Source organism: Oryza brachyantha, chromosome 1, assembly GCF_000231095.2.
Source record: "Oryza brachyantha chromosome 1, ObraRS2, whole genome shotgun sequence".
Lineage (NCBI taxonomy): Eukaryota > Viridiplantae > Streptophyta > Magnoliopsida > Poales > Poaceae > Oryza > Oryza brachyantha.
In genome coordinates this window covers 24051862-24069263 of record NC_023163.2, presented here as the reverse complement: position 1 = coordinate 24069263, position 17402 = coordinate 24051862, and the positions used below count along the sequence as shown (strand labels likewise).

The window sequence follows — 17402 nt, the reverse complement described above, 5'->3', positions numbered from 1 at the left end:
TATTTTTTCCCCTCTCTCTGAAGCTCTGTAGCGACGCATGAGCGGGCAGATGGGGGTTGATGGCGATGGATGCGCGCCCGGCCACCGCCGCTCGTCGCCTCGCTGGTGGCATGCAGGCAGGCGCGCCGCAGACGCGGATAGCAACGGGCACGCGGCGCGGCGTGGATAAAAAGGTTGTGCTGCTGCCCTTGCCCCCCGGGGGGGAATGGACGAATGGGTCTTGGGCTTTTCGGCCTTTTGCCCCCATGGGGACGGCCGCCACACCATGGAGCCCAGGAGCAGTAGGCCCTACTCCTAAATGCAGTTTGGTTGAGGCCTTGAGGCCCAAAGGATCCATTGGTGTGCTGCACATATATGCACGCACGGCAACAAGACCGAGCTCTCAAGAGTCAAGACATGTATCATGCGTTATTGGACCATTAGTATAACAATTAACATCGATGGCTAAAGTCACGAAATTAAACTACTTCTAGTGACTTTTTTAATAGATAATGTTGTGAACTTAAGTTTGACCATTCGTAGCATTAAAAATATTACGTAGTTATTATTTATATTGTCATGATTTGATTTATCATTAAGTTATTTTAGACATGATCTACATTTTCTACATATTTACATAAATTTTTTTAAAATGATAAATGGTCACTAGAAACCAAAAGAAGCATTAGGGATAATGAATATGAATTGGGTATTTAGGTGCTAAAAAATACTCTCTCTATATCTAAATAAGTTTATCTTTCTGTTCAAATTTAAACTAAAATATGAACCTATTTTAGAACGGTGCAAACGATTGATTAGCCTATTTGATCAACATAGGTAACAATAGCGGGTAGCATTAATAAATACTTAAGCCTCTCTTATTTTTTTTCTGCTTTCAACTTATAAGTCGCTGTTGAAATTTAAATTTTAAGATTAATTTTAGAGTTAACTTTAGAAGTTTTTTAATCATATATTTTAATTATTAGCTTTTAAACTACACAAGTATATGATTTTTATCTATAGGTTATTTATCGGTTGTTTCATACCGTTTTGTGGTTTATGCAGGTAACAAAATTTTACTGATTTTGGTTGCTGGGCAGATATAATCATGTGAATCAAAGCTGCAACACATCTATGCAATGAAGATTTAATTTGTTTGCAGCGGTGACCAAGGAAAATCCTAGCGTAAATTGGCATGTGCCCTACATATGAGGGCATATCTAATAGACTCTGCTTTAGCATCTCCAAGTTAAATTTGAGTAAAAAAAACCTCACTCCAACAATCTCTCCAACCAACTTGTCAAGCCATCCGGCTAGCCAAATACATCCCAACGGGTCCCACCACCACCGGCTAAGTCCGGCTGGCAACGGCTGAGCCTGACTAGGTCCTGGTGGCGGCTGGTGATGGTTTTGTTGTGTTTTCTATGATTGACTACTTTTACAGATTTACTGTTCGGCTATGGGCTAGGCCCATTAGTAGATAATTAGATACTATTGTGTTTTCTTTTATTTATTTATTTTTTTAATAATTCGGGGCCTGTGAGGATCCCACGGGTTAAAATTTGCCATCCCTATTTGAGTCTCGTTGGAAAGTTGGATTTTGGAAATGATTGGACTCAGCATGCACAGTCCATGATGCAGGCAATGGTCATATTCTTCTATGTTGACTCATTCAATTGGGTGATGACAACACGAGATGACAAATGGGATCATCCATATCTATTGAGTATATATTAGGTAAGATAATAAAATAGGATTATGACGTCATCTTCCGGAGAAGACAACCCTTAACAACAGCACGCAAAGGCAAAGGCAAACGCCAACGCCATGGAAAGACAGCCGGGTTGCTCTGCGTGTTGGCATTTACCACTCTGATCCACGAAGGATAAATTAGTCTAGTGCTTGTTTAACAGGCATCATGGCCATTGGATAGAGATGACAAAGAAACAAACATGATTGTACGGTGACTGAAAGTTTTACAATTTTTTTTTAATATTACAGCAGGTAAAGTTAAAGGTAGAATATATTTGCTAGTGAATCGACATCCCATGCCATTGTTATTGTAGTTGCTTTAAATTTAAAACCTAACCCCTAGCTATAACCATGTAGTAGTTTGAATTTATACAAACATGGCCATCATTCGACCAGAGCTTACATGCAACAATCAAATTAGGTGGCTGCAAAAGAGAGATTAAACTAATGTGTCCCACCATCAATCGATCAAATTAGGATTCTCAATGATCAATGTGCTATCGTCGGTTGATTACCACTGTTGGTCAGGCCAGCATTGCTCAGAACGGATTGCACAGCTCAACTCGCTAGGCCCAGTAGGCGGTAATGCTACCCTTTTCTTTTCGTTTTCAATCGCATTTGGTACATGATCGGCGGTGCGACCTGACGAACGAATGTGAGTCACACGGAATTGGACACGGATATCTCTAATTTTTATAATAATAATATAGATTAATAGTTAAAGTTTAAAATATTTGATTTAGAACATTTTGAAATGTACATTTATTATTGGATGGAACGAGTAACAAATAATAACATACAACATTTCTAGTTGGCTTCAATCAACATCATTTTGTGTTTTCTCTCTTGCTTGGATCGATCCATTTTCAGAGTTCCTACATGTGGATCCTTTTTATTATTTTTCTGAGAGAAAATCCTCTTTTATGTTGCTGGTGTACTTGGGCTGCAGGCAAAGGCAAAGGTTCGTTGATAATCTCGTGAAAATTGTTACGCGCGCGGGCACCATCATATGAGACCATGCACGGCGTTACATCGGAATCGGATGACTCATAAATGATGTCATTGAATTTTTAGCATATATATAGGAAGTAAATGTTAGTTTTAATTAAAATAAATTAATAATAAATTTAATTATAGTAAAGTAAATAATAATTCATAAATTTTTTAATAATATGAATAATCAAATATATAGTTTATCATGTTAGTTAACACTTTCACAAGTTGACATATATAAAAAATAAAATAATAGCATTAGTTATTATAATATTAAAATTTCCAGTTGTATAACTCGTAAGGAGAGTTTTCTATTAAACGTAACCAGTCTCGTATTACTCCGCTCTTTCTTCTCTCCGCCCCTCCGCCCTCCCGCGCTCCACCCGCCCTCTCTTCCCCGTACGGGACGGCGACAGCCGGCCGGCGAGCTCCCCCCTCCGCTCGCGCTCCTCCCGTCCTTGCGGCGGCCCAGGGCAGGGTTCTCCTCCCACCGCCTGCGCTGATCTCCCGTGAGCAGGGGCGCTGTCGTCCTCGGTGAGCATCCATCCATCCATCCACGCGCCCTACTTTTTTCTCTTCTGGAATCTGCATCATGAACCCTAGATAGGTTCTCTTCTGGAATCTGCATCATGAACCCTAGATAGGTTATCTTCTGTATCTGGCTTAATTTGCCTTAATAACAGGTTCCTTTTGTTCCCAAAAAAATTGGGGGTTCAACTGGACCCCATGTACAGTAGGTGAACTAGAGCTTAGTTTGATGTGAATTGTAAGGAAGCAACATGAAGTTGCATATGGCTGTCAAAAAAGGACTCAAGAGCAAATTGACTTGTTAGTCTAGCTATCAATTTGCTTGAAATGGGCTGTAGTTTTTTATAGGTCGCTGATATGACAGTTGTGCAAGTCTATAAATAGACATGTAAACCTCATATGGAATGTAATGGTTGCCAATAGAAACATGAAATGTGTTTGTGATGAACACTTGTAACCGGAACTAGTGAGTAGTTCTAGCTACGGATAGTGTGATTCAATATAACAGAACCAAATGTGGCCATAAGGTTCTCTGCTAAAGTTGCCTATTACAGAGTCCCATGGAAGCACCTTCCCTGATGTTTCGCCGGGCAACTAACACCCCCTCTGTTCTCCAGAGCTATATAGCGTTATCTGAATATAAGTATTATTCTAGAGAGAGGAAGGTATTACTGAAAATATGATGATCTGTACATCTGAGCTTTGTCAAGCTTTAAACGTAGAGCTACAGAGGTGGCAACTCTGAATTGACATTTTTCTAATATGACATGTAGGTGGATATATTTCCATCAACACGTGCACATAATTTTTGGATGCTTTACATATATTTAATGATCATATACTTACTAATATTGAATAGTTACACTCATGTTCTGTATTTTTAGTGTTTACTTACACATTTCCTTTTCCTGTTGCATGCAGCCCAAGCTTGTTGGCACCATGGATGAATCACGAAAAAGACTTGCCTCTACTGCAGATGCAAAAAGTTCATCCCTTGGTATGACACGATAGATGGTCATATGGGTGCTTTGTTGTGTTGTTTATGTCACACCTTAGTCAAATTTATCTGATACTTGTAAGATGAATCTCCTTGTTACTTTGGAACTGCTTTTGAGTCAAGTACTCAAGTTCATTGTAATTGCATATGACTGCCCACAGGATATTACATGTGTGGTATATGATGCTTTTTTTAAAATTTTATGCCATAGACTTCGTTTTGATTATAACAATTGAAATGGTGTATTTTTATTTCTGCAGATGAAGACTTTGGCAATGATTTTCTTTCATCTTGGAAATTACCAAAATCAGGAAAGGACACAATCGATTTTGATGTTGAGTCAGTTCCGAAGAATAGCAAGAAGTTTACCTTTGACAACCTGTGAGTATCAGTCTTGAAAGTTTCCTTTAGCATATGATGCTTTCAAGCTGTAATTTATTCGGTAATAATAGCCTGTTTCTCTTATTCTTTTATCAGAGATGATTTTGGGCTTGATGGAGCATTTGAAAAGTTATCATCATTTAAAGTGGGCATGTCCGATCTAGATTTTTCTGGCCCTCTCAAGAAAAAGATGAAGCCCAATAGCTCAAATGGCAACAATCTTTCTGAAGAGATGAAAGAAACTGAAAAGGACAACTTCTCATTTTCCTTTGATTTTAATGAGTAAGCTTTTAGTGAATTAATTTTAATAAGTTACACTGGTAAAGTCTGATGAATGTTCATGACACAGATCTCATGAATGTACTTTGTTTTGTTTGCTTGAAGTCTGGGCAAGTTCAATCTTGACTCCAATTTGGGAATTGCGGAGAATGTTATGAGCAAATTTGTGGAAAATGCCGGTCTTGTTTCTTCAGAGGGTGACAAGGATCCACAAAGAGGTCTTTCAGGCAAGGGCTCTGATATTCTGGGAGATAACATTAGTAAGGATCAAGAACAAAAAAAGGATGCTTGCACTCTGAGGCCTAGTCATTTGACAAGGTAAGATAATGTAAAGAACGATAACTGTGCAGCTGCAACTATTATTCTTCTGACTCATTTGACGGGTTGCATGAATTTTTCAGCTTTAGCCCTGCGGGAATGGGCCAAAATAAAGTAGATATGCTCTTGACTGATACACATGAAGAGAAATCTAATGAGCCACACCCATCAAAAGCAGCTGTTAACGAGCCATCGCAGAATCCTCCTTGCAGTTCTACTTCTACACCTGGTGAAGATCCTACAGATGTGACATCAACAGCAACAGCAACAGCAGCTCCTGAGAACTGTAGAGAAGTTCATTTGGTGGAAGTTAGTAAAGTTCATATATCAATGGAGAATAAGGATAGTAAGCAGTCAGTTAGTTCACAATCCATGAACACCAGCAACATGTGCCCCTCCCTCCCAAGAAAATTGATGGGTGAATCAGATTACCAAAATCACCAGAATGAGATTGTGAGGGAAAGTGCATGTCTTAATGAAGAAAGTCAGGATAAGCAATGTTCTAGAGGAACTTCAATGAAGCTTCTACGGAAAACAACATGTGAAACACAGAAGGCTGATAAGGGGACTTCAGGTCCAAAGAATCTCTCTTCATCAATGCAGAGGTTTGTCTTTGCTCTAAGGCCCCTGTTTGATTTAGATTATAGAGCGGATTATCTACTTGACTATAGGGATAAATTAAATATATTAAGAAATAAACTTGACAATTAGATTAAAACAAGTAGTCTAAGCAATGCAACAGAAGCAAGTTTTTTTTTCCTTTTTGAGAATTCCTAATTTCATAAGCATGGAGCAAATAATCCATTTCATTAATCCGGTGAATAATCTGAAAAGAAAAGGGCCTAGTTTTTTTATTAACAACGTAAGAGCTTTATCCTCCCGCTCAGTTTTGACCCAGTAATTAATTTCATTAACAGGTCAGACACCAACAATGTAGGATTAAGTGAATAGCCAGCCGTAATTCTTCTTGCACAATGGAGTTATTTTCCTGTCTGCGAGCTGAGATGTCATTTTTTGCACAGTGACTTGTTATCATGTGACACTATGTTGTGATAAACATCATGCAGGGATATCAGAAATATCAAACCTGCATTGTTGAATGAAACAGGGAGTTTCTCTCTTGTGCCCAGGTCTGCAATTATGAAAGACAGCATGCCCCCTCATCTAACTCCAGAAATGGCCTTAAATCAATTAAGTGGTGACAATAAGATGATACAAAAGATGAATACACATTCTGCTGAGTTGAAAAGGTAGTGGACTGTAGATAGATTGGTAGGCTAGCGTATACTCATAAAATGTTAATACTGTATCACACAATAATATGCTTTATAAAATTCAGGGAACACACACAAGCTGATGCAAGACCCGGAAAGCCTAAAATTGCATCGTCAAAAACATTCTGCAAGTCAGCATTACATGCGCTGTTGACCACCTCAATGAATGTCAAAGATCATTGGAATTCCAAACTTAGGTAAGGTACTTCCACCCTTTAATTCTGCAATATTATGAATGTGTCAGATTAAAAAGTTATTCTGATGGTGCTTAAAGTATGCATATTGCTACTATATTTTCTTTACAGCTCTGATCTAACATATTTAATGTGGAAAATGTTTCTTGATCATTTTCGTGTCCCTTGGTATAAACTTTAAAATTGATTCACAAGAAACCCGTTATAAAGGTTTACTGTAACGGTTAGCCTTGTTCATGGAAGGTAATACTACTTCAGAGACTTTTAATATGCTTTCATGGTGGAAGTGTTTGGACATGACATAGCTGTATCGAATAGAATGGATGCACACCTCAATACCTCATCCATTCTACTTGTCTTCATGTTTCCACTATGGCAGAATGCTCTATATTTCTCCTTGAGCTTTCCGCTTCATTGATGGATAATAAGTTTCCTTGTGTGTTTTATGCTGCTGATATTTTTTAACTTGCTCTCATTTATGATATTGGTCTGCTTTTACAGTCTGTACTTTATAATGTTTTGTACACGTGGTCCTATAGAAATCCATTCTCTGGTTTATGAGGTAGCATCTGTAAGTCAGTTTCTGGGACATGAATTTATATTACACGATCCTTGTATGGATAATGACTCTAATCGCCTCATGCATAACTAGGATCTACTTCCTCCATTTTAAAATGTAAGCATTTTTGGAATTTGAATCTTATACCAAACTATAAACATTTCTAGCACTACTTCAGAGTACTACTTGTGCTATCAATCACTTCTCATTTATCCCCACCTATCCTCCCACATCCATCCTTTCCTCATTTATTAATAGACATATAGTCTTTTCTTCTTAACCTTAATCCATACTAAACAAGTTAGAAATGCTTACATTTTGGGACGGAGGTAGTACTTCTTTATAAGCATAAATGCCATCGTTTTTTAAGTCTACTATTATTTGATGGCTGTGCTCTGAGATCAAATTCATACTTTGCAGTTCCCAATTGATCCTTAAGTTTGTAACAGATCATCTTATATAAATTTGTACATGTCTTCAAGTTTGTGGTGTATCACATTCATTTATGAAGCAATCCACCTTTATTATTGTTCTGATATATTCAAAAGTTGTTTAAGTGTTTGTGCCATGCTAATGTATCCATCCTTTTACCAGGCTTGAGTCTCCTAGCACAGGCAATGTATCTTCACTGAATGCTCCCAGCAGCCCAGCACATAGCAATGGACATAACACAGCTACAAGTCAGTCACCCCTAAGAAGTAGCAATGTTCCTGATGCAGTAAAAGGCACTCCTAAAAATGATAACAGACCAATTTCTCAACTGAAAGGAGCAAAGTATAGTATCTCTGCTATCCGATTATTATCTATTTTTTTTCTCTAAACATATTACATAAGAGGTGACTGAAATCATCTATCTGTATGTAGAATTACTAAAGGAGGCGCCATAAGTTCAAAGTCTGACTTGCTTCTGGAGAAGGAATTGATGGAAGTGAGCAGGAGGAAGGGTTCCCCTATAACAATTTCCAATAACTACAAGTCTTATGGTGAAGGAAAATCTGTGTTGCCTAGCCTGTCCATGTTGCAAAAGATTCCTAAGGTTATTCACCATGCAACATTATGTTTCCAAAATTATTTCCATTCTTCTAAAGCTTGTATCCCTGACTCCCTCTGTGTGGTTTATCCTTCACTTTCTTCATCTGAGGATTGTGACTAATATTTTTCTAGTTTTACATTTTCCAAACTCAAAATATCACTTGTCAATTCATATCATTTTTGGTGTTTGTATGTCCTTATTTCATATCAAAGTTTGTGAGGAATTTTATGTCCATTCATTGCATAAAAGTTCACCTTGCCTTCTTAGGAACCGGTTCCAGATCCAAAAGCTCCTGCTGTGCTGAAACGCGTCATGAGATCTCCAGCTGTGAGGTTGTTGTGTGGATAGAATTTTAATGAATAAATGTACCTTGAATAGTATAGTTCTTTCTATTGGAAGTAATCTATTTTAATTTATCATGCAGAAAATCACCAGAAATTGTTTCAAAGTTGGGAAATATAACTGTAAGTGCTATGAATATATTTGATTACTGTATATATTTTGTTTCCTCATAACTAAATTTCTAAAGGCTGGTGTGCTGTTTGGTCAATGATTCTAAAGTTGTCTAGATTGGAAACAAAAGCAGTGCCAATTTATGTCATTAAATGTTTTCCGAACCACTTTACAAATAACTTTGAGCAACAAATCACTGCCTCAATCAATGGTTTTGATTTTCCTTGGGATCATGGATTGATGAAACAAACTGTGTTTTAAACCAGGTTATATTGACTATTGAGCTGTTCTCATATCCTTACTTTCTTGATTTCACTTATTAGGTTCCAGGAAGTGGAACTCCAAAAGCACACATGGATAATGCCATTGTGTCAGCAATACCATGTGAGATGGGGGGAGTTTCTGAACTAGAGTTGCCTGCGCTATTAGAAAATGATGTAAATGTAGAAAAGGCAGAGGCTTGTAGAAAGGAGCTTGAAGATGTGAGTAAATCTGTCCAGTGCTTATTATACTTACTTGAATGCTCTCACCAGTCATCATAATGCAACAGTTATTCTGCAATAAATAAATAAATAAAAGGAGGTGGCACCTCATGGTGCTCATATTAGACTTGCTGAATCCATATGCTGTGAGCTTGAATTCAATTCTTATAGTTCCTGATAGTTTTGTCAAAAATTCCATCTAAATCAAGTGCCAATATATATGGCCATATTGTGTCTTATTATTGTCAACATGATTCTATATAAATGTATCCACCTAAATGATATATGCGGATATTCGATTTTGGATTTTGGATAACTTAAGTTTGCACAGAAACTTATGCAATATTTCCTCCATATTTAATAGATAATACCGTTGACTTTTTGTCATACGTTTCACCATTTGTCTTATTCGAAAAGTTTGTGCAAATATGTAAAAAAGTTAAGTTATAATACAAAGGTAATGAGTCAAATCATAACAAAATAAATGATAATTACTTTTTTTTTGAATAAGACGAATAGTAAAACATGTGCCAAATAGTCAATGGCGTCATCATCTATTACAATACAGAGGTAGTAATGTTTTGCTGTTGTAGCCAGAATTCCTTATCCTTTAGATGTAATTTCCTGGTCTGGAGCAACCATCTTTATTTTTCCCTTTAACTGAGCCATTTTCTTTACCATGATGCTGATATATGGACATCAGCACGTAGGCAGTCTAAATTAAGTCACTATCTGATGGCTTGAGAAATATTTTGCATTTGCTTGTCTTACTTTGCAGTTATGCATTTCGTTGAGAAGGAAACATGAAGAAGCTAAAGAATTAGCAGTGCGGGCTATTGTCAACAATAATATGATGCTGATGTTAAACCATCCAATGTTTGAGGAGAAAATATCCTACTGCTTATCTGTTCAGTAAATCATTACACTTTAAGATTTATGGATGTTAAGCTTGTATTTCCTTCACCATAAGTAACATCTGTGCTCTTCAGAAATTTGCTGACAGTCTGAGATCCAAGAAGTTCTCATTTGAGGATATTAGCACCATTGATGCTGTAAGTTATCAATCTCAATCTCTGTGACTGACAGCATAATCATTCCCACATGAAGATAAAAGAGGAAGTGATATTGCTAAATTAACCATGTCAAATCCTATTAGTAAAACATATCATTTGTTATGATTGCATTACTTCTTTACTGCATAGAAATGGTAATCAAACAGCAGTTGAAAAACTACAATCACTTGAAGAAAGATAAGATGAGGTGATGGAAAGTGATGCTCTATCTTGGTGTGTAGATTCCTGCATTTTGTTGTCTGCGTGGAATTGCTATGGGCATCACACCAACACCCATAACAGATACTCTTTAATTTCAGCAATAATCATCTTTGAAGATTATTCCTGTATGAGGCCATTCAGTATGGTGATTTCTGATTCTGAGTGTTGAGTCAAGCGATTGAATGACTGTCTTAGATGCCTTCAAATTCTCTCTTCTCAGCATCTCATTTAGCATCGTTCATTCCTCCATCCAATCTATTCAACTAAACACTACCTTGCACCAGCACCTCCAAGGAATAAGTGTGGAAATTCTTGTATTATGGGTAGATGGCACACTTGCTCTTCTTACTGGTAGAAGATGAAAAGATGGAGATAATTTAATGCCGGCCAAACAATATCTATGCCTTTTGGATTGATACGTATTTGAATATGTTGAACATGAAAACTATGGACAATATCCATATTCAGTCAAATCTGAATACATTTCACTGGAATGAAGTTTAAGAGATGAGTTTGAACTGCTCACCACAGCACAAAGCTTTAGCATATGAATCTACATGCCACACCACCACACTCAGCATGGCACTATTATGGGTACTGCTAAGCCTGGTTCGGATCGGCCAAAATTCCCTGCCTTTAAACTAACGTCTTCGTCCATCTAAATTTTGGCCCATCCCAACAAGGCCTTAGTGGGTTAGATGGTTTAAGATATAAGCACTCAAATGATAGTCATACAAATATTACACTCAGATTCATGTTCTACAATAAAATTCAGGTTACTATTCATGTTTGTATTAAAGTAGCAATACAGGAAAACTTTTATTCATGTTTGTAATTACCTGATAAATGAATGAGCTGTTTATATTGCTCTTGTAATGCTGATTTACTATGCTTTTAGTAAAATGATTTGGAACTTAATTTAGCCGTAAGTTCAAAGAAAACCTTAGAATTGAAAATAAAGGTGGATACATTAGCATGAAACATTGTGGTTTCCTCAGTCAAATATTCTTGTAATTTGTCTCAGTAGATCTATTTATGTCATTGTTGACACCAAATCTGTCCGATCTGGCATGCTGAATACATGCGAAGGCCCGAGTCTCTGTGTTGCTCCAGTGCAGGACCTAAATTCTTAAAAGGGGTGTAGGCATGAGTGTCAGTTTGATCTTGCAAACTAACAAAATGAAGAATAAAACAAGTCGATCGGCCATCGAACCGATAGACATAGAATCTAGCCGATAGGATGTTGATGTAGTAGTATTTAGCCGATGGGATGAACAATCGGCCGGTGAAGACTTGGATCGACTAGGCTTCCGATACAAATAGTCTCGAATAGTTAAATAAACAATGAATTCTTTGCTACGATCGATCAAAACAAATTTGAATGTAATCCTTATAAGCCTATGCAACACCTAATAGCTACTTAAATAAAGTCGATTGGTGTAGAACTAATGTAGTAAGGTAATCAGCTATTCTATAAGTACAATGAGCATGCAAACTGGCAAGGATCATCGGCTATACCCGAATGATGATCGACCAAGATTTATAAAATATCTAGCCTGGCTTACTGAGAATAATCTTAGAAGATCGGACTAAATCGAGATAGTTCAAGATTACGCCTAGCAATATTAGGCAAGATACTAAACAGATCGAGATTGCTATTAAGCCGATGAGCCGATGAATGATAACTTATCGGCTGGTACTCTGATAAAACAGTAAGATACATTGACCTGATATAAGCTATTTGACAAATGCAATTTAACAGATCAGACCGAACCAAGACAGTATTAGAATGAAGATGTCAGACAACAAATATAAAATCAACGTAAATTAACCAAAATGGTTGACCAGATCAATCTTAAGTTGAAAGTGATACGGAAACTAGCAACTGTACAACCAGATCAGAAGATTGGACCGAATCGGGGCAGTTCTGATCTAGCCAATATGATTACCGAGGCTGGCGGGATGTAGGATTTGCCCCTCCGCCGAAGATCAAAGCGATGCAACCTCGCGTTAGGTGCAAAGTTCCACCCGTGATGAAACCTTGGTGAAGAGGGTGATGATGCGTCGAAATTAATTGTATTGATCTGTGCAGATGTAGATGATTTTGCAGGGACCCGAGTATACATATTTATACCCATGGGTGAATACTAGTCCATGTTGGACAAGGCGCACATTTTTTTTCTAAATGATAAAAGGAAACATATAAATCCTGATTGAACTCTAAACCTAGTCCCTATTGGATGCGACACATGTTTCCTAGAGATATAAAGGTCCTGACTCAACTTGTATCTCCTAAACACAAAAGGAAACAAAGTTCTAATCGGACATGAGACAAAACTTACTAAAAATAAAGGAAAATTACTAAATCTTGCATACTAAATAGACACAATTAATCTATCATCCCATGCTCTTCACGATTTCTTGAACTCGGACTCTTCTTGATAAGCTTTCCATCGGCTGATTGCACACTTTCCTTAACTGAATCTACTAAAGAATCTTACCAAATTTTGGTGTTAATAGTCATAGAAGGTACTAGACCTTATACCGTGGTCAACTACCATAAGGATTATGTCACAATCTCTTTTGTTTATTGTGCCATTGGCCACTAAAAGCCATGTCTCGTTTATGTATTCATTGCATTTTAGTTTCTTATCATCTCTGATTATTTAACAGTGAATATTTTTAGTGTTATATTCGTGCCACCTAACTTTGTACTACCCAACTTGTCATAGTTCTTATTGACTGGGACATGCTGTTTTATTTTCAAAAGACAAGACAGCATCACTGACTACAAAAAATAAGATGAAACACATAATGGGCTTTTAGTTAGTATGTGCATTTTTGTAATTAAGCAACAGAAAGTGTAGTTTGTGAACTATTAGCCTCATAGAAGTTTTGTCAACCCTAGCATATGTTCACACTATTGTTTCTGCAGTGTCAATCCTAGTCAACATACTTCTCTATCTGACTTTGTTCATTTATTGTAGCATTTCAGGATTTCATCCAGAGGTATTTTTTATTTAGTAGAGCTGTGGGTTCCAATTGAATTTTGAGGTAGTGCATACAAAGTGTTGTTTTCTAACTCCCATGTTAGACAGGATTGGATGTTCCTTGTATGCGTCCTCTATCACTTTATCAGATTACTTTATCTTGTTTAAGATGGTAAAGGTTAATATTGATTGCCTGGAGTTCCTGGACATCTGCATGGTTTCTGTTAGCTCTAACTACTTCTAGTTGTTCACTCGTCAGTATTGTCTTTTGTTTTTAGCGGGGCCGACCAAAATATATTAAGGTTTGAAAGGGAATGTACAGAGTTACAGGAAAGAGAAAACAAAAGGCGATCGACAGGAAGCTGTCGTTACATCCGCTCTGATTGGTATTGTCTTTCCATGGAAGCACTGCCCTTCCTAGTTGTACAAAATGGAGTTATCATCAGGACTGATCAGTTCTGAAGGCCAATTTATTTTTTACCAAATATTCTTTGCACACAACACTTTGCATTGATTCAATGCTTTTTTTTATGTAGCTCCAAATGGATGCACAACTTTTTGATAAATTGTAAGCATGCACTGCTTGGGAAATGCATTCTTGTATTACTATATCTAAGCAGTAATTTTCGTGACTGTCAGCGACACATTTCTATATCTAAGCAGTAATTTTCATGACTGAAGTTTTCTTTACCCTCATCTTTCGTAGCTAACTCAAATTCTTTTATCTTTTTGCAGCATTAATGTGAGACTTCTATTGAATGGCTGTGCTTCATCCAGGAAGAATCATCGTTTACTTTAAATGCAATGAAAGAACATGTGATCTATGGTTTGCTCCTGTGGAAGCATTTTGCTTAGTTAGTCTAGCGGGTTCTGAAGTGTCCTTCCTAGTTCCTACTCACCTGTTTTTTTCCCTGGGAAGTATGCAGAATTAGTACTTGGGAATTTTGGGATGATTCCACTGGACCAATAGGCAATAGGTAGGTCTGCATACAAAAACGAAACACAGGGCCCGTTTAGATTTCAAAAATTTTCACCTAAAAACATCACATCAAATCTTTGGATACATAAATAGAATATTAAACATAGATAAATTGAAAAACTAATTGCATAGTTATGTGAGAAATCATGAGACGAATCTTTTGAGCGTAATTAGTACATGGTTAGTCATAAGTGCTACAGTAACCCACATGTGTTAATGATGGATTAATTAGGCTCAAAAGATTCGTCTCGCGGTTTCCATGCCAACAGTGAAATTCGTTTTTTCATTCTTGTTCGAAAACTCCTTCTAACATTCAGTCAAACGTCTGATGTGACACGCGAAAAATTTCATTTCACCAACTATAACACCCCCACAGTTCGGGGGGCATATGTGCGCATGCTTGGTTTCGTTATTGTGTGATATTATTCCAGCAGCTTATGCTCAAAGTAATATCGTGAATTCCCAAAAGCTTTTGACCTTGTGGACTCAGCTTCTGGACTACTAGTAGACTACTTGATATTGCTTTATGGCATTGGGTTTTATGCCAGGGCAAAAAAAAAAAAACCAGTAATGGTGAGTTTAGACAATGATGCTGGATGACTAGCGTCCCATTCCATCGTAAGCCTTGATTTGCAGGAATTAAAAGTCGTTGAACTTTGGTGCTTTTGCGGTTCTGCCTTTTAGTATGTTAGTCATTTAGTTCCGGGAGCTGATAAATTTAAGCATTTAGTGTTTTACTTTTTACAATAAATAAAATAGTCAGCATTTAGTTTCTTAATTGTGGCATATGGTCCGACTTTGCTTCTTCAACTACGATTCGGTCCTAACTGTCTAACACTGCCCATTAAGAAGTTTCACCCTTGTGCTCATATACGGGTGACTTTTGGTCAGTGATGTGCTACACTCATCTGTTTATATCTCTTGCGGGTTGCGGCGTTTAAAATGCAAAGGCCTTTTCTGTATTGACTTAATTTCTTTGTTAGAAGAGGGATGTAGTGGTTGTTTGGATGCTCTACTAAGGTTGCCACTATTTACCATACATTTCTGCCATATTTGTCCAAGTTATGGTTAACAAAAAAATGAGCCACAGTTTAGCTGTGTCGTATATTTTTGAGTTGATGATATGTAGGGCTATAACAATTGAGAGAATTTTATCATAAGTGTGGCATGAACTAAACAAGATGCTAACCTAGTCAAACTTGTCTAATATGAGATGTGCCATCCATAGGTAATGGTTGGCAATGAACAATACAACCCTGTAATTTCTTTTCCAATTTCAATCTTGTTTTGGAAAGAAAAAGGATAGGATCCAAAGTAGATGAAGTTCTTCGAGTGAAAGCAAGGGGAAAAAATTAAGTTGAAGACACTTTATTGCTCTACTATACACACATTAGTAGTACTAAAAGACTCTCTTCATATTTTAATAAATAACACTATTGACTTTTTAAGCATATGTTTAAACATTTACCTTATTTAGAAATCACACGGTTATTATTTATTTTGTTACGGTTGGATTTATTACTAATTATATTTTAGTTATAACTTACTTTTTTATATATTTACGTAAAATTTTTGGATAAGATGAATTATCAAATGGGTGCAAAAAGTCAGTTACACCCTAGCATGATATTAACAAAGAGTATATCACTGCCAAACTTTACTGAGAGCAAATCCAGCAGCTCATATATATGTGATCATCTATATAGCCATTTGGATGACCATCTAAAAAGGATCATTCATGCATTTCATCTTGCACTTTAAGAGATCATCCATAATACTCATCCATATTTATTTTATTAATATTTTACAGCCATCTACTCTTATGTTGATATTACTCTCTTCTCTTGTGATTGGATGTTGACATATACATGGAGGAGAGAGAATATCCAAATTTAAATGATCTCTCTAATTTGGATGACCATCTACTTTTACATCTACTTTTACATGTAGAGATGTATGATATGTTAGAGTCTATTTTTTTTCATATCATCTATTTTTAATATAGATGATACGATGCATGAGCGGTTGGGTTTACTCTAAACCTATAGGAGTATTATGCTTAATTATAATATGGAAAGCAACCTGCAAAAACGGATGCCGAGTGCATGATCTGATCTCATATCCGTGCTCATTTCTCAACGGAAAACTCCCATCGACTCCTGAATACTGATGCTTCCACGCCTTAGCAACCTGCCTAGCTCGTAGTCCAACGTTAATTTGATCGACGATAGCGTCAACTATGATCCTTCTAATCTGACCCTCGGATGGTCACACCGTGAGATATCAAGGACGGTAAAAATGCTAAGAGAAAAAAAAAAAAGACAAGCCATGCCGGCTCATCCCTGCTAGGGATTATTGGACACCACTATTTTTTTGTACGAGTGCGTGCATATTTTGAATAATCCGAATCTTATTTGATTTTTAAAAGCATCAAGCGACTTTTGTTTTATTACCGAGCTGCTACGACTATATACGTAGGTATGTATAGTCGGCATGAGTGTTCACCCACTCAACAGTTTTGAGACAGCTCTGCTCGATCATACTTATCTCGATCCATATAGGATCGAGTATGTGAGTGCCTAATTAAAAGCATGCGAGCCGATCGAATCGATGAAAAGACAAAGGACAAACCTCAGTCGCCTCTTCGATCCAGTCAGCTGATGCCACACTGCAGATGACAGCCGGCCGCGGCACGCCTGGCTAATTGCATATGTAACACACTGCATTAATTAATTACATCATTAGCTTTTGCATGCCCTGCGTATCGGCGAGCATAGTCGGAATACACTTTGGCCGCCCCGGCCTGACCCTGATAGAACGAGGAGACAATTCATTCGGCCGTCTAGTCTCTCCTTTAATTTGCCCGCCGGCCCCCATTCTGTGTCGTCTCGTTAATTAGTGGTTGAGCATAGAAGATTGCAAAGCTAACATGCTTTT

At 37.2% G+C, this 17402-nt stretch overlaps 1 protein-coding gene across 4 annotated transcripts; it reads left to right on the top strand.

The window, feature by feature from the left end:
* Nucleotides 1-3092: 3092 nt before the first annotated feature.
* LOC102721687 (uncharacterized protein At4g18490) lies at nucleotides 3093-14570 on the top strand. 4 transcript variants are annotated; one of them, XM_040524643.1, is made up of 16 exons: nucleotides 3093-3258; nucleotides 4174-4249; nucleotides 4510-4630; nucleotides 4727-4912; nucleotides 5015-5227; nucleotides 5311-5832; nucleotides 6295-6477; nucleotides 6567-6698; nucleotides 7849-8028; nucleotides 8119-8290; nucleotides 8555-8619; nucleotides 8712-8751; nucleotides 9064-9222; nucleotides 10001-10111; nucleotides 10197-10274; nucleotides 14222-14570. In XM_040524643.1, the coding sequence occupies exons 2-16, from the start codon at nucleotides 4192-4194 to the stop codon at nucleotides 14225-14227; spliced, it is 2226 nt and encodes a 741-aa protein (XP_040380577.1). In that variant the 5' UTR covers nucleotides 3093-3258; nucleotides 4174-4191; the 3' UTR covers nucleotides 14228-14570. The 4 variants fall into 4 exon arrangements, with proteins under 4 accessions (XP_040380577.1, XP_040380571.1, XP_040380573.1 ...); XM_040524637.1 differs by lacking the exon at nucleotides 14222-14570 and adding an exon at nucleotides 13765-14213; XM_040524639.1 differs by lacking the exon at nucleotides 14222-14570 and adding an exon at nucleotides 10517-11318 and having other exon boundaries at nucleotides 6358-6477.
* The last annotated feature ends 2832 nt before the right edge of the window (nucleotides 14571-17402 follow it).

Coding starts and splice junctions, on each gene's coding strand:
- LOC102721687 (XM_040524636.1), top strand. CDS start 4,192: ATGGATGAATCACGAAAAAGACTTGCCTCTACTGCAGATGCAAAAAGT. Junction 4,250..4,509: donor TGCAAAAAGTTCATCCCTTG/GTATGACACGAT, acceptor TTATTTCTGCAG/ATGAAGACTTTGGCAATGAT. Junction 8,029..8,118: donor TCTCAACTGAAAGGAGCAAA/GTATAGTATCTC, acceptor ATCTGTATGTAG/AATTACTAAAGGAGGCGCCA.